The sequence below is a fragment of the Muscardinus avellanarius genome, assembly GCF_963383645.1.
Source record: "Muscardinus avellanarius genome assembly, chromosome: 10".
In the NCBI taxonomy this organism is placed as follows: Eukaryota; Metazoa; Chordata; class Mammalia; order Rodentia; family Gliridae; genus Muscardinus; species Muscardinus avellanarius.
In genome coordinates, this window is record NC_137796.1 from 95,960,225 (window position 1) to 95,977,259 (window position 17,035).

The 17,035-nt window shown below is 46.4% G+C and overlaps 1 protein-coding gene across 1 annotated transcript in view; it reads right to left on the reverse strand.

The window, feature by feature from the left end:
* VWA3A (von Willebrand factor A domain containing 3A) overlaps positions 1-16,800 on the reverse strand; it is a gene marked incomplete at both ends in the record, with an annotated part of 56,451 nt that extends 39,651 nt beyond the window's left edge. Inside the window, 7 exons of the mRNA XM_080703927.1 lie at positions 1,155-1,261; positions 3,315-3,416; positions 10,228-10,282; positions 11,912-11,989; positions 12,081-12,205; positions 16,279-16,405; positions 16,739-16,800. Of these exons, the coding sequence (XP_080560053.1) occupies positions 1,155-1,261; positions 3,315-3,416; positions 10,228-10,282; positions 11,912-11,989; positions 12,081-12,205; positions 16,279-16,405; positions 16,739-16,800 (656 nt within the window). The remainder of the gene's footprint in view (positions 1-1,154; positions 1,262-3,314; positions 3,417-10,227; positions 10,283-11,911; positions 11,990-12,080; positions 12,206-16,278; positions 16,406-16,738) is intronic.
* Between the last annotated feature and the right edge of the window lie 235 nt (positions 16,801-17,035).

Consider the following 17,035-nt stretch of genomic DNA (forward strand, 5'->3'; position numbering starts at 1 on the left):
GATGCAGGAGGCCCTGCGTTTGGTTCTAGCTGTCCAGACGTCTCCCCTCCATCCTACAGCACCGGGGACTGAGCTCAGAGCCCCGTACTCTATAGGCTAGCACTCTACCACTGAGCTACACTCCCAGCCCCCAGTCTCCCTTTCGAAGGAGTATAGGCAGGTGTCACTGTGCACAGCCTACTTTCATTTTTAAAAGTGTGCATGTTATTTTCATAATAATAAAACTATCTCTGCTAGTCTGCTGGATAAAAAAGGGTCTTGTCTTTCACTTTGTGGGTTGCTTGTGGGAATGGCCTTCTTCCCCAAACTGTTGGCTGCCTGTGTTCCAGCTTTTGTGAAGTTGTAGCTTTGTGGCACTGGACATTGAACCCAGGAGCAGTCTACCTCTGAGCTACATCCTCAGCCCTATTTTATTTTTTATTCTTATTTACTTATTGATTGATTGATTGTGGTACTACGGGTGGAACCCAGGGGCTTTCTACCTCCAGGTTATACTCCCAGATCTATTTTTTTGTATTTTATTTGGAAACAGGGTCTCACTAAGTTGCTGAGAGCCTCACTAAGTAGCTGAGGCTGGCTTCGAAATTTGTGTGATCCTCCTGTCTCAACCTCCAAAGTGCTGGAATTACAAGCTTGCGTGCCACCACGCCCGGCTTTTTTATTCTTATTTTGAAACAAGGTTTTGCTAGGTTGATGAAAGTCTCATTACCTGTTGAGGCTGTCTTTGAACTCGATCCTCCTATCTCAGCCTCCCAGGTACTGGAATTACAAACATGCTTTGCCATGCCCAGCTGAAGTTGTTGCTTTGTTCTCAATCACCTGTTGGGGTCCTGGAGTTTGTATCTTAAAACTCAATGGGAAGCCTGGCGTGGTGGCGCAAGCTTGCAATCCTAGCATTTGGGAGGCTGAGACAGGAGAATTGCAGGTTCGAGGACAGCCTCAGCTACTTAGGCCCTTTGCAACTCAGTGAGACCCTGTTTCAAAATAAAGAATAAAAAATAGAGCTGGGGTGTTTAGCTCAGAGGCAGAATGCCCCTGGGTTCCATCCCCAGTGCTGCAGAAAAAAGAAAAGAAAAGAAAACTGAATGGGGACATGGATACTTGGGAAGGCCAGTGAACAGCAGGCCACCTGGCAGCGGTGGAGAGCCACTCACGTGGAGGCGCTGACTTCCACGGGGTCTGGCCAGAGGGCCTGGGTGGCGGTGCCGAAGGACAGGACATATAGCTTCTCCTTGAGGCTCAGCTGCTCATCAATGAGGCTCTGCCAAACAAAAGGATGACACCTGCTCGCCAGAGCCAGGGGCCAGGCGGAGCCAGCTTCACTCTCTGGCCTTGGCTCCCACTCTGGGCTGGGGTGTGAGCCTCCGCTGTGTGGCCAGCCCCACGCTGACATTTGCTTCTGGCCCACCGGGTCTCCTGTAGCCTGTGCTGTGGCTGGGCCCCGGGAACCTACCTGTGGCACCCACCCTGTTGTGTTTAAAATTTTAGGTTAAAGTTTTATAACAAAGTGTGCTATGACAGTGCAGTGCGGGGTAGTTGCTAAGTAATTGCTTAAACTAATAATGTTGATCAATAATATTGTGTGTAATAATTATAAGTCAATAATAGTCAAAATCTTAAAATAATAAGTTTGTGGTAATTAATAATAAATAGTTACAAGAGTGTTTTTTTTTTTTAAAGTTAAATAGCCCTAAATAAGTTTAAACCTTAAGTTCCCCTATCAGTTGCAGGCCCAGGCATCTAGGCGGGAAAAGGCTCACAGGATAATTCCTGGAAAAGCTAAGAGCATCCTCCATAGCTAAGACATCCACCCTAGGTAAGGGCATCCGCCCTAGCTAAGAGCATCCACCCAGGGTCGCATACCATAGATAAGATACCCCCTACCCCTACCCTGTTATCTTAAAAACTGTCTGTACAAGTTACCTTATTGGATGGAAGCTGTAAATTCAAAAAGCGTCATCAATGATGTAACAGAATGACTTGCAAAATGTTGTACAACTGTATAAAAATTCCCCCCAAATGGCGATCGGGGCCCTTGCCACTTATGTGGAGACACATGCGCTTGGGTCCAGGTTCGAACCAGTAATAGTGTGGCTTGACGGACTAATAATTGGCTGTGGACAGTTATTCTCACCTGGATAGGTTACAACAACCCGAGGGAGGACAGAGGCATCCCTCTGAGGCCTGAGGGCTGGGATGAGCTGTGGCTGGGGAGTGTCCACTTGTCCCTCTTCCAGCATGAGCCTCGCCCTGGCTAATGACCCCGCTGGGCTGGGGTATCTTGGAAACTGCCCCGAGGACTTGTTGTGAGGGAAGCCTGCACTGGCCTGTCCCCCGGGGCCCCAAATGGGGTGGCCACGTCTGGACAACAGACCCGCGTGTGCCCCTAAAGGCTGTGCTGGGCCTTTATAAAACACACAGGGCAAGCCGGGTGTGGTGGCACACACTTGTAATCCCAGCATTTGGGAGGCTGAGACAGGAGGATCGCGCAGGTTTGAAGCCAGCCGCGCGTGCGCTGGCTTAGGAGACCCTGTTTCCAAATAAAAATGTAAAAATAGGTCTGGGAGTGTAGTCCGGAGATAGAAGGGCTTCCAGGAACCCCAGTACCACCAAAAAAAAAAAAAAAAAAAAAAAATTGGGCAAAGGGTGTAGCTCGGAGGTCAAATGCCGCTGGGTTCCATCCCCAGGCTCACAAAAAAACCCAAAGCAAAACAAAACAAAACAAACAAACAAAAAACACAGGGCTGTTGCTGCTGTGGTTCCTATTATCTAAAACCCAAGGAATTTCCCTGAGAAAAATCTCCCCTGCACCTCTCCTTAGAGAGACCACGAGATTGTTCTCTGCGTAGGACTTGGCATTTGAACAAACCCCTTTCATCCCTGTGGCAGCCCTGTGAGACAGCCATTATTCCTGTCTGTTTTACAAAGGAGGTAACCAGGCACCAGAGAGATTAGGTGCCACGGTGCCAGAGTCAGGAAGTGGGGGAGGTGGCTTGGATTTGACTCCAGCTGCCCTACTGAGCTAGAAACCAGGAGAGCTCCTCCACCCAGCCCCGCCCTGTGCGGAGCCTTCACATCCTCCCTCCAGGGAACCCGCTCTTCATTGAGACAAAGTCTGGCTGGTAGGCACTGCTGGGGTGAGAATACTAGGAATTCACACTGCGACTGTGATTTCACAGGATTTGAGGTATTTCTTTCATTGTAGGTGCTAATTAAGTGTGAACGGTTCTTTGCAAACCCTATTTTGCATTCACTATAAACAAAGTAGGGTGAGTGGGGCGTGGCTCCAGGTACCTCCCAAACCAGTGACTTACTGCAAGGTCATTTTGGAACTCATCCTTCTGAGGGCCACTGCTGACCGCCGCCGACACGTCAACCAGGATGCCCACTCGGGTCCCCTTGATGAGGCCAAATGCCTAGAACCAAAGGGGGCATCTTGAAGCCACCGTACAGCTCCGGGCATCCCTTGGCTCTACATGAGCAGCTCTACATGATACAGGGCCTGCAGGCTCCCTCCCCTCAACAGCAAGAAGCAGAAGTTCCCCCCTCCTTTTTTTTTTGCAGTACTGAGGCTTGAACTCAGGGTCATTCTATCTCAAACGACACATACTAACCCTATTTTATTTTTTATTTTAAAACAGAGTTTCAAGAAGTTGCTGAGGCTGACCTTGAACCTGGGATCCTCTTGTCTTAACCTCCCAAGTACTGGGATTTCAGGTGTGCACCACCACTCCCAGCTGGCAGCCCCATTTTAGAGAGAAAAAGCAGAACCTGGTGTTCTGGTCTCGCTCTGGGCATTGTCTGCTCCCAGGTTATGGCAGCCTTTTAAAAATTTAATTTAATTTAATTTTGTGGTGCTGGGGATTTTACCCAGGGTCATCTTACCTCTGAGTTACACCCCCAACTCTATTTTATTCTTTATTTTGAAACGGGGTCTCACTAAATTGTGGAAGGCCTTATTAAGTTGCTGAGGCTGGCCTTGAACTTGAAATCCTCCTGTCTCAACTTCCCAAGTACTGGAATTACAGGCCTATGCCACCATGCCCAGCTCATTATTTTTTATAAATGGTCACTATAGAAGAAAAAAACACATGTGTTAGACAAGGCTCAGCTCTTTCAGGAAAAAAAAAAAAATCTGGGCTGGTTACAGCAGAAAGTTTATGATGCCCTTTATGATACCCACCCACTATGGAAAGTCCCTTTGTCGAATACGGAGCTTGACATCGAATGGCGCCAGCTTATCTTCATCTCTCTACGTCCCTGTTTGAGTTTTGCCTGTCCTGCCAGGAAAAGGCAGATGTGTCAGGCCCAACAGCTCTGTGGTGTTTCTGTAAGTGACTAATCACATTTCTAAGTGACTGCTACGTGTGTCCTGTGAGAACCGTACTGGGAGTTGGAATTTTCATCCACACGCAATTGACAGTCCTCCAGGGGCTGCAGTTACACTGGACGCTCCGCCTTAAATCTGACATTACTGGCTGCCTGATTTTTCTGCTCACTTCACTCTTCTGTGCTGGAGCTGAGTATTTTCGTTCACACCTTAAACATTTCCCTTCCTGTACTCTTTCGGCAAGTGATTTTGCCCCCAGTTTTACTGAGGAAACAGAAATAAACGAAAAGAACTTAGAAAAAAATTTTTCCATGCAAAATCTACTAACCCACCTGCTCCTAGGTCCACACACTCTGCCTTTTTCTGGTCCAAGGAATCCATGGCCAACCAGTAGCACTCTTCATTTGTTTATTTATTTATTTCGGTACTGGGAATTGAATCCTAAGCCCTTTTCATTTTGAAACAAGGTCTCACTAAGTTGCTGAGGCTAGTCTTAAACCTGCGATCCTTCTGTCTCAGCCTCTCAAGTAGTAGAATTACAAGCGTGCACCCCCAGGCTGGTTCTCCCAGCAAAGTTTTAAAGCCAAACCCTTTGTCTCATGTTCCTGGATCCTCTCTGGTCACCTAGGAACTTTGTTCTTGTCATCTGCCCTTCTCCTACATCATCAACTCCTCCCTGTCCACTGTCCAGTCCATCACCACACCAACAGGACGTACCACTGTCTATCTTAAAGGAAAACAAACCTCTCAGGACCCGGCCTCTCCCTCCTGCTGTGGCTCCATTTCTCTGCTTCCCATTGTGGGAATGCATTCTAACCTCCCTTCTCTGACCCTCCCTGACCTGTTCTCACCACTCCACTCCTTTACAAGTTCAAGATCAGCCTCAGCCACCTACTGAGGCTCTCAGCAACCTAACGAGGCTCTGTTTCACAACAAAAATTAAAATAGAGTTGGGGTGTATCTTGAGGTATAATGCTCCTGGGTTCAATCCCCAGTACCACAAAAATAAACAAGAACAACAAAGTATAAATACCAGGGGGCTATCTTCTATACTAGGCTATCTTCTAGACCCTCATTAGAAATGCGGAATTTTGCCGGGCGTGGTGGCGCACGCTTGTAATCCCAGAGTTTGGGAGGCAGAGACAGGAGGATCGCGCTGGTTTGGAGCCAGCCTCTCTGGCTTAAGAGACCCTGTTTCCACATAAAAAAGTTAAAAAAAAATAGGTCTGGGAGTGTAGCCCATGGGAGTGTATCCCAGAGGTAGAAGGGCTTCCAGGAACCCCAGTACCACCAAAAAAAAAAAAGAAAGAAATGTGGAATTTCAGCTGGGCGTGGTGGCCCACTCTTGTAATCCCAGCATTCAGGAGGCTGAGACTGGAGGATCACGGTTCGCAGACAGCCTCAGCTACTTCGTGAGGCCCTCTGCAACTCAGTGAGACCCGGTTTCAAAATAAAGAATAAAAAATAGGGCTGGGGGTATAGCTCGGAGGTTGAATGCCCCTGGGTTCCATCCCCAGACCCGAAAAAAAAAAAAAAAAAAAGAAAGAAATGCGGAATGTCAGGCCCACCCACACTTCCCTAAATAGAGTCTACATTTTGACAAGTCCCTCTTCCCTCTGAGGTGGTCTGGATGCACATTAAAATTTGAGAAGCAGAGCAATAGAACTCATCTTCCACTTTTTATCTATACCAGGGTTCACCAATTTGGATACTATCAGTGTGTGGGCTGGACTGTTCTCTGTTCTGGGGAGCTGTCCTGTGCATTGTAGAATGTCGAGCCGACTCCCTGGTTGCCGCTAAACTAGATGCCAGTAGCACCTCCATCTCCCCAGATGTGATAAGCAAAAACGTCCCCAGACATTACTGAGGGTCCCTAGGGAGGCAAAATCACTCCCCACCATGGTGAGAAGCACTGATCCGCGCCCACTCCCCAAGGCGGTCTCCGGAGCCTGCCATCTCCAGATCCCCCTGAGCGCTGGTGATTCTCCGGGACCCTGTCTGTACAGCTCTCTCTTGGAACCTCAGGCATCTGCATTCGATAGCTGCACCACAGCTCTGTCGGGGTGTCTGGCAAGTCTCTCAGACTTGATAAGATCTTGTCTTCTGCCGGGCATGGTGGCGCACGCTTGTAATCCCCGCGCTTGGGAGGCAGAGACAGGAGGATCGCGCTGGTTCGGAGCCAGCATCTCTGGCTTAAGAGACTCTGTTTCCACATAAAAATGTTAAAAAATAGGTCTGGGAGTGTAGCCCGTGGGATTGTATACCAGAGGTAGAAGGGCTTCCAGGAACCCCAGTACCACAAAAAAAAAAAAAAGATCTTGTCTTCCTCCTCAACCTCCTGCATCTCCATAAATGGCACTGAACATCAGCCCAGATACTCTGGCCCCATCTTAGAGGTCCTTAGAGTTTCCTTTTTAAACTTGTCACTCTCCTGCTTAAAACTCTCACCTTGTCGGACGTGGTGGTGCACACCTGTAATCCTAGCAGGAGAATCGCAGGTTCTAGGCCACCCTTAGAAACTTAGTGAGACTCTGTTTCCAAATAAAAATAAAACAGGGCTGGGGTGTAGCTTAGGGATAGAATGCCTTTGAGTTCAATCCCACTAGGCCTCGGCATGGCCCGCCTTCTCACTTCCTCTAGCTGTGTGTTCAATGTCTCCTCCTCAGAGTGGTCTCCGTGAGCATTTTCTGTAAACGGCCCTCCCACCGCTCTCTCTGCTCCCTCTCTTCAGGGCGCTGTCGCTGGGGCCAGGTGGCCTTGGGTATGATTTGCTAACGTATTTCCTGACCGTCCTCCTCCGCTGCGCTGCGTGGCAGTGAGGCCGGACCTCTGGGTGGCCCAGGCTCCTACTCTCCCTCCTAGAACCGTGATCCACCCAACAGATGTTGGTTGGATTCATGATCAAAATGAAGCAGAAGGCTCCCTGGGATGTCGCTAACCCTCAGGGGCCAGAAGTTCACTTGGAGCCAGCCTCTAGATTCACTTTATTTTAACAAGTAAAAAAAAAAAAAAAAAAAAAAAAAAAAAAAAAGCTGCCATTTCGAGTTTTACAACCTTCATACCTGAAAACCTGCATTTGCTTTAACCCAGCCATTACAATCCTAGAAATGTATCCCATAGAAATACTGGACAAGTACATAAGAGGGATTGGATCCCAGTGACAGCAGCTATTCTTATCTTTCAAGGGAAGTTTAGAAGCAAACCTAAACTATCAGGATTTTAAAATCTTGACACCTAATATGAAAATATTGGTGTTTTTTTTCTTCTTTTTTGCGGTACTGGTGATGGAACCCAGGGGCATTGTATCTTTGAGCTACACTCCCAGCCCTATTTTTTATTCTTTATTTTGAAGCAGGGTCTGATTAAGTTGTGGAGGGCCTCACTAAGGAGCTGAGGTTGGCTTTGAACCTGCAACCAACCTGTCACAGCTTCCCAAGCACTGGGATTACAAGTGTGTGCCACTACGCCTGGCATATGAACCGGAATTTAAAGAGAGGGGGCCCGAGGAAAACATGGCCGAGGGTCAGATTTGGCCTGCGTGCTGTTACTTTATGACCCCTCTGTCCTTCTGCAAGCCCAGAGAAGTGGGGCCACTTGCCCACGGCTTTCTTGAGAGACAGTGGGAATTGAGGCCAGTCCTGTCACTCCCTGATCGACCTCCGAGGCCTCCCGAGTTGATCTAGAGGTGATGGGAGCTCTGGGATCAGATCTGGGTTTGTTTCATGGCTCCGCTGCAGCTCCCTCTGAAGGGGTGTGAGGGAGAAGGGCTGGGGGTCCTCATGGGGGAGGGTGGGTGAGAGCAACATTCTCTGGGGAGGTTTTTGGAGTATTTGGATTTCATGCCTTTGGGTTCTCTTGCCCAGGGTCACCATGGGCAACCTGAGGGGGTGGGCCTTAGCCCGAGACAGGCATCTGCCGACCAGTCTATGCAAAAGAAGAGGGTCATAGATTTGAGTCGTAGGTCACGCCCTGTTAGGGCAGCCTCTACACTATGTGGACGTCTCCTGGTGTGGGTAAGGGGTGGGGCCTGGGAACAGGGAGCACCACTTTCAGCACCTGCCAGTCCCAGGTTTCTAAATAGCAGCTGAGGATTGTGCCGAAGGGTGTAACCAAACAGGAAGCCATAAAGTATTATGGAGGAAATAAGCTAGAGAGAGAGAGAGAGAGAGTAAATCAAAGGTTAATTTTCAGTCGGGTGTGCTGACACACTCCTGTAATCTCAGTATTTGGGAAGCCCAGACAGGAGGATTGCAGGTTTGAAACTTAGACCCTGTTTCAAAATAAAAACTAAAATAGGACCTGTGTGCATAGCTCAGTTGATATAGGACACAGAAATGGCTCAAGTCTATACTTGAGATATGAAAAGATATCAAGTATATCAAGAGCTACTGGCAGCCTCCCCTGCTCCCGCAGCCCAGATTAAGACCGTAAGATAACTGTATCTGGTTCCTGGACCCGGAAGACAAGGCATGAGTTAATGATTTTAGGGTTTGGGGGAAGACAGGCATGATGATCTAAAGATTTTAGGGAATTTTTGTAGTACTGGGGATGGAACCAGGGGCATTCTACCTCTGAGCTGCAGCCCCAGCCCTATTTTTTATTCTTTATTTTGAAACCAGGTCTCACCGAGTTGCAAAGGCCCCACTAAGTAGCTGAGGCCGGCCACGAACCACGATCCTCTACTCTCAGCCTCCTGAATGCTGGGATTGCAAGCGTGCGCCACCACGCCCGGCTTGATTTTGGGGTTTCGGGGAAGATGAGGTATGGGTTAATCATTCTATGGTTTTGGGGGAGACAACCCTCTCTGGGTCTGCATCCTGTCCTGCTGAAGCAAACTGTCTCTTGTAAGTTTTGTGCAAAGCTCCACGAAGCCAACGAGCCTTTGTGAACACTCCAGATGGTCTGCCGTTTGGGGCTGTAAAACCTGTACCCCCCAGTAGCTCAGGGCTGCATTTAGAAGGTTCAGACCCGAGTGTAGCCCTGGTGTACCAGAGTTCCTCCCTGTGGAGTGAAATCTGTGACTTTACATCTTCCGAGTTGCTGGTCTCTTTTGTACACTATCCAGACCCCACAACATCAATGGTAGAATGTTTTGGCTCAGTCATAAGTAAATTGTGTGTGTGCGTGCACACGCGCATGTGCACACACACACACACACACACACACACACACACACACCCCACACACAGTTAATCTGTCCACATTTATGCTTCTGCCCTTGGAATCTAAGGAAATAAGGAAAATGTTTAATCAAACCTTCAAGAAAAGTTATGCCGATATGACCAGTCTTCACCTCATAAATCTTACTATGGCCAGAGGTTAGATGGTACAGTGGACATTTGTGATTCTCATCTGTCCAGAGCCCATTCCCTCTTCCACTAGATAATGGCATTCCAGCTTTCCATGTGTGACCCTCGGTCTCTTTTTCTCAGTCCTTGATGTTTGGGAGGCTTCCCTGCTTTCTCTACTCCCCCCTTTCCAGGGGCGAGAAGGTTCCAGGTTCCAGCCTGACCAGTCAGTACGTTTCACCTCTTGGTTCTAGTGATCAGGTTAAATTAGTCCAACGGGAATCAATCCCAGGACTTGGGAGGGAACAGGAAGTGGGGTTCCTTTCAACTGGAGCTGTCTAGTTCATGACACTTAGAGTTGCCGGTGACCAAGCTCCGAAGCCTGGGGAGTCATCCTGAGGATGAAACCAAGCCAGTGGAAAGCAGAGCCCAGGCACAAGGAGTGCCTGCACACACTGTGTCTGGGCTTTTCATCTATGTAGGTTAAAACTTTCTTTTTTAGCTTCAGACGGTTTAAGCTGAAGATCTATCACTTTCCACTGAAAGAGTTCTAAGCCATGCAGACAGTGTGCGTGAAAGAGGGCCAAGAACAGAACCCTTGCCTGTTACCTTCTTGCTGTTTTCTCTGAGCCACCGAATTCTCTGTTGATAGAGTTCAATAGCTCTGTCAAGACACCAGAAAGATTCATCACTAGGGTCAGCTTCGTTGCTGAGCAACAGCTACTGGCATACAGGGAAAGAAGGTGTGGATGGGATTTACTTTTTTTTTTTTTAAGGCTTTGGAAGAATATAAGAAAACCTAGCAAAGGGAAAACTAACTTCATATATGCATTGGCCAGGGGACCAGATATAACAGCAAGGGCCTTGTAAAAGGGATCACTTTGTGGTTTGGAGGGACGAAGGGTGAGGGTGGGTGGGGAGGAGGAGGTGCGTGTCTTCATGAGCAAGGTGGAAAAAGATGCTTGCGCTCGCTCAGATCTGTGTCTTCTCAGATCAAACCATCCCTAGTCTCCAGGACATTGACCACGAAGGCATGACAGGGGCCCTGTAGCTGCAGCTTCTTGGAATCATCAACAAAAATATTAGTTTCTGGAAAGTAGCCAGGGGAACTTCTTGAACTTTCCTAACTGCAAAGCAAACCATTCCAGTGACTGGCTGGACATTAGAGCAAGACAGGTGCTCAAGGTAAGGGCCAGTCTCTTACGTTTAACTCACCTGTCCTCACCCAGGGAAGGGGGCGTTTGGGGTGCCAGAGAAAAGGAAGCAAGGAAAACCCATGGATACGAGCTCATGGGAATCGTGAGGATGAGTTTCATAATGGACATGAGATCCAGCTCTGTGACCTCGGGCAGGTGTGTAACCTCTCTCAGCCCCAGTGTTTCATGATCTCAACATGAATCTCGGAAAAAAGACTCTATCCAAGTCAATTTGCCAAAAGTCAATTTACTGAAAGCCAGTTCCCTGAAAATCAATTTGCCAAATGACCATTTAGCTTAATAGACCTTAATTTTCCTTAATATGCTGTATTCACAATTAAAACCAGTCAACTGAAATATTGTGAAATTCTTTAAGACTTATTTAGCATTCTAACCCAATAAAAATTGCTATGAAATTTACAGTTGACATGTTTTGATAAGTTTGGCAAACTGGTCATTCTGTCAATGATCACTCACTCAGCAATGGACTTTGGGTGAACTGGCTGGAGAGTAATACAGTGTTTGATTACTCATAAGGATTAAGTAACATAATGTCTGCAGACCTTTGCAGAATTTATGATGCATGAATAAACACTATCCATTAATTATCATTATAATCTTTAAAAAAAATCTCAGTTCCATGGTAATCATGGATCGTGGATTGCTGTATCTGGGATGGCACCTTAAAGACCATGCTGTCCTGTCTTCTTATCAAGAGATATGTTTATATATATATTTTATGTATATATTTGCACATAAACTTGTGCTTCTGAAATCAATTTAAGAGTGGGGATACAGGCATATTTTGCATGCATTTGCAAAGGTATGAGCCCAGCCAATTTGACATTGAAAGTAGTCAATTTTTTACCATTAAGTATCAAGCAAAGCTGTGAGGTCTGAGGTGTTCATTCAAAGGGACCACACATTTTAACAGCTCAAAGAAACTGATCTGGTCCGACTTTTTAGCTTGAGAGAGGTGGGGAGAGACCTGCCCAAGGTCCCATGAAACTGTGGCTTGAACACAGTTACTTTCTGACTGGGAAATGTATACTTCTGGAGCACTGGGGTGTTGGGAGGACTTTGAGAAAAATACGTACTCAGAAAGCTTTGATTCAAACTGGCATATGGTTTGGGTGGAGAAACGCACTTTTTGCATGACACTGCTGCCCTCCTCCCTGAAAAATAAAAGCCTTGTGAAGGGGTGTCTCAGGCCCAGGCCAGTGCGTGGCCACAGTCCTGGAGTGAGGATAGTGGCTTTAGACTTACAGCAGGCCTGTGCCCTGACCTAGCAGATCAGCCATGGTGAGCTTCTCGAACTTTAAACTGTGAGTTGAAAGCCAGTCTTCAGAGTCTTCCAAAGTTGAGGTCTGGGTCTCACTCCCCTGTAGCCTCTGTGAGACAGAAACCAGGATCAGACAGACAGAAATCCATGGGACGGGAGGACAAGGACACCTCCCGTCCTTTGACATGGACACCCAGTTGCCAATTCTGACAGTCTATGCGTTATCCTTTCTGAAGGAAGAGCTGGCCGTGGAGGCCTGGGTTCTAAGGTAACTGCCCTCACCCCTCACCTCATCCCCAAATGTGGCCAGACCATCCAGGGTAACTCACTGTGTCCTGCTCTGTGGCTGGGCATACAAACACAAGAGCCAGATGATATACGGGCACTCTGGGCCAGACCCTCTGTGCCAATTGGCCCAGAATGGTCAGGATTTGGTCACTGTCTGTTAGCTTTCCTATTTTTTTTGTCCCCACTTCCAACTTGGAAAAGCCAAATATCTCCCCCAAACTAGTTACACCAAATGCCTGCTTCTAACGAGCTCCCCCACAGGCACAGTGGTGGGGAAGGGTCAGAGCATTGGAAGACCAGAAAGGCAGCCGTCTTTTGGATGTAGGGATTATGGGGCAGTGTGGCTTGGGAAGAGGCTGCAGGGATTCTGTAAGAGCTGTCATATAACTACTGCCATTTATGTGGCATGGAAGGTCCTTAAATATTGCTAGAGTTGGCAGGAACTCACTTAGTGTATGGGTTCCAGCTCAGTCCTGCTCGAGACCCTCGCCTCCATTTCCCAGACACACACACAGCATCTGCTGACTGTGGGATATACCTGAGCACTGTTTAATCCACTGGGACCCCCGCCCAGATCCAGCAGTGTCTCCTGGGGACCTGTTTGCATCCTGAGTGGGTTCTCTCTGGGTCCGTATGCATAAGAGGTTTCACTGTGGCCAGTGAGGCAGAGGACAAGGGTCTGAAAACTGTCTGCCGAAGCTCAATGAGCAATTTTGCATAGGATGGAGGATGGAGGGAGAGGAGGAGAGGGAGAGAAGAGGTGCTCAGGACACTGGGGCTCTCCAGGCACTAGCTCTGTTAGCGAAGCCATTTCCCTTTCTTTACCTGTGAAATGGGCACTGAGGAGCCATGGTATAAACTTGCATGTTTCTGCATAAATAGTTATCAACAACGATCCTTATTCCCCCCTCAGGTTTGGTCCTAAGAAGGCAGTCGCCATAAATCAAAGACAATAAACATAAAATGCCTACTATACTCCAGCTGGATAGTATTGTGGGCCTTAGGTTCTATGCCTGAGACCTGTTCTGCCTTCTGTTTCAAAAGGAAATTAGCAAGTACCAAAGAAGTGTGAAAAGCACACTCATAATTACCGCAAACAAAATGAACTAAATAGACACTTCACAAAAGAAGAGATACAAAGGGCTAATAGATACATGAAAAGATGTTCTTCATCACTGGCCATCAGGGAGATGCAAATCAAAACTACACTGAGATTCCATCTAACCCCAGTGAGAGTAGCAAGCATAAAGAAATCAAACAACAACAAATGCTGGCGAGGATGTGGGGAAAGAGGAACTCTTTTACACTGTTGGTGGGAGTGCAAACTAGTTCAGCCACTATGGAGATCTGTGTGGAGATTCCTAAGAAAGGTGGGAATAGATCCACCATATGATCCAGCTATACCACTCCTGGGTATCTTTCCAAAAGGGTTGAATTCAGAGAAATACAGCAACATATGCATACCTATGTTCATAGCAGCACAATTTGTAATAGCCAAAATATGGATCCAACCCAGATCACCATCAACAGATGAATGGATAGCAAAACTGTGGGAAATACACACAATGGAATTCTATTCAGCCATAAAGAAGAACAAAATTTTATCATTTGCAAGAAGATGGAAAGCCCTGGAAAGCATCATGTTAAGTGAGATCAGCCAAGCACAGAAGGAGAAGATACACATGTTTCCTCTAATATGCCCAAACTAGAAAACACAAAGGATACCAGTAGGACCCCAGATATTAGAGGGGAAATACTAGCTAAGTTTTAATGGAAAGATAGGAGAGGAGAAAGGCCGATCTTGATTAAGGAGCATCTTCACCTGAACATGTGTAAAATTATGAATAAGACATGGTTAACCTGGCCAACCATTGGTGGGGGGGGGGGAGAAAACGGGGGCGGGGGGAGAGGGCACCAAATATAGTGTAAATGTATACTATTTATGTTCAATAAAAAAAATTGTTAAAAAAAAAAATAATTACCGCAAACAGACACGTAGCGCTGATGATAAGCTAAGAACTCTCCAAATATCTACTCATTGAGCTCTGCATGGCTAGGCCCCATCATTACAATCCAGTTTTACTGATAAGAAACTGAGGCACAGAAAATGTAAGTCATTTGCCCCAGGCCCCACAGCAAGTAATGGTGGAGCCGAGACTCAGTCCCCAGCTGTAGAGATCAGGTTGTGCTTGTAGCCTCGATAATAATTAGCACCGATCTGTGATTATCTCTGGGAAAGAATGAGAGAGAGATGACTGACAACTTTCTCATTATGTGATTTCCTGCTAATGAAATATCCTGCCCTTGAGACACCGCCACAGTCCCTGTCCCACTGCGCTGCATCAAACGAACACTAGATGTCACTCTTCTCGTCTTTAAGGACTCTACCATCTTCCTGGCTGGTAATGCTGAACTTGGGAGGCTAGTCATTCACCTTTCTTGTATATGAAGTGATCTGCCATGTTTTAGGATGTGGATTTTGTATTACTAATATCTGAAGAGCCATTACTAGTCACACTATAGGTTTTACTGTAAGCTCTTCTCATTCATATAGAGAAGGGCAAGGGCTTTGTGTTGGGCAATTCTTGCCTTCTTTCCTCCAGCTCTCAGAGAAAAAGGAGGGCCCTCTGTGGCTGATAAATATAAGAGTGGGCCTTTGTACACCTGGGAAGTCACACATGTACACATTTTCATATGAAATTAGATAAAGACCCATGGCCTCAACATCGAAGTTACCGAATTCTTCAGAATCTCGACTCTGTCGACCTTTCCTCATTTCCTTTTACTTAAATTTGTTTTTCAGCTGGGCATGGTGACACAGCTTGCAATCCCAGCATTTGGGAGGCTAAGATAGGAGGATCGCCATTTGCGGACAGCCTCAGCTACTTAGTGAGGCCCTTTGCAACTCAGTGAGACCCTGTTTCAAAATGAATAAAAAATAGGGCTGGGGGTACAGCTGGGAGGTAGAATGCCCCTGGGTTTCATCCCCAATACTGCAAAAAAAAAAAAAAAAAGAAAAAAAAAGAAAAGAAAGAAAGAAAATGTAAAACATGACTTTTTATGGTTATTAAATTTCCCATACAATAACTTCATAGCTTTTTTTTTTTTGTGGCACTGGGGTTCCTGGAAGCCCTTCTACCTCCAGGCTACACTCCCAGACCTATTTTTACATTTTTATTTGGAAATAGGGTCTCCTAAGCCAGCGCGCGTGGCTGGCTTCGAACCTGCGCGATCCTCCTGTCTCCGCCTCCCAAGCGCGGGGATTACAAGCGTGCGCCACCACGCCCGGCTAACTGCATAGCTTTTGACATTATCATTTCAAAGGCATCAGATTTAAATTCTAGGGTAGAATAGTAGAGAATTATGGGCTAATATTACACCTGACAACCAGTGATGGCAAAATCCCCACGACAGGTTGAGTTCTACGTTCCAGACAATCTACTCACTCTCCTGGGCAGGTAGCTCATTTACACCTAGAGCATCAACCTAAAACCATAGGTTGGTTATTCTAGAGGTTAATTTTCCTGCCATAACTTCCTTGCTCCAATAGCACTTCCTGAAACAAATTTCTGGATCTAGATTTCAGGGAATCATAAAAGAAAACCAGATCTCAGAAAGGGGGATTTCAGAATTCTCTTAGACTTCAGATTTTAATAACCCAAATCTCACATGTTCCTAAATAGTTAATGATGTGGTCAGGTAGGCTAAAACATTTGTGTAAACAGTATATAGAGTCTTCATTTCTAAAGATGGGGATTAGACAATAATGCTTAATTAACCTTTTTAAGTCTTGGGGTCCTGTGTGAAGAGAGGAATGCTCAGAATTCAACACCTTCCGCGCTACCTGGCCGTGTTTTGTAAGCCTCATACTCACTAAAAGCGCTCGGTTTTTACCAGTAAATCTTGGGTCTGGTTGACGTGTGTAACCAGCAGTCCGTCGTCCACATTTCTGTGGCCAGGTCCATTCATATCCTTTGGGTTCGGCTGCTTCTTTAGATCTCTGTCAGTGTTTCTCTTCATGCTATAAGACAGAAAGGGCTTTGATGGTTCCTCCAGCTCTGGACACGGACTTTACACTCCCGGTGTCTCCTTTCTTTCCCCTAGTTCCTGAAAGGATTCTAGAAACATTTTTATTTCTGTATAGGAAGAGAGAGCCAAGGCTTGGTAAGATGTGGACTCCGGTTCATGAGGCATTTTAGCACACTGTTTTGGTGGTTAGACAATGAAGGGAGACCATGATGTTACAATGGCCATTTTCAGGCCTTGCTCCAGGCAGGGATTTCCCCTCTCAACTCCCATGAGTGAAATATCTTTGCTGCTGTTTTCATTTTCAAAGTTAGAGAATCATGCTTACCAATTATTTTCCAGAAATATATTATCTTGGTCATGGAAGATGTGATTAGTTTGTGTAGCCATTATAAAAACACCAAATACTTAATTTCCTAAGGAGAAAAAAAGAAGACAAGAAAATAATATGTGTAGCATAGAGACTATAGTTTTGAGGGGTCATTCAGCTCAATTCTTCTTTAATTAATGAATATAATTGATACTCATCATCTAGTAAGTATAAGGCATTGTGCTTTGGTGCTAACAGTGAACAAGATAATACGAATTCTCAACCTGGGTACCTTTTTTCTTTGTGTATTGGGGA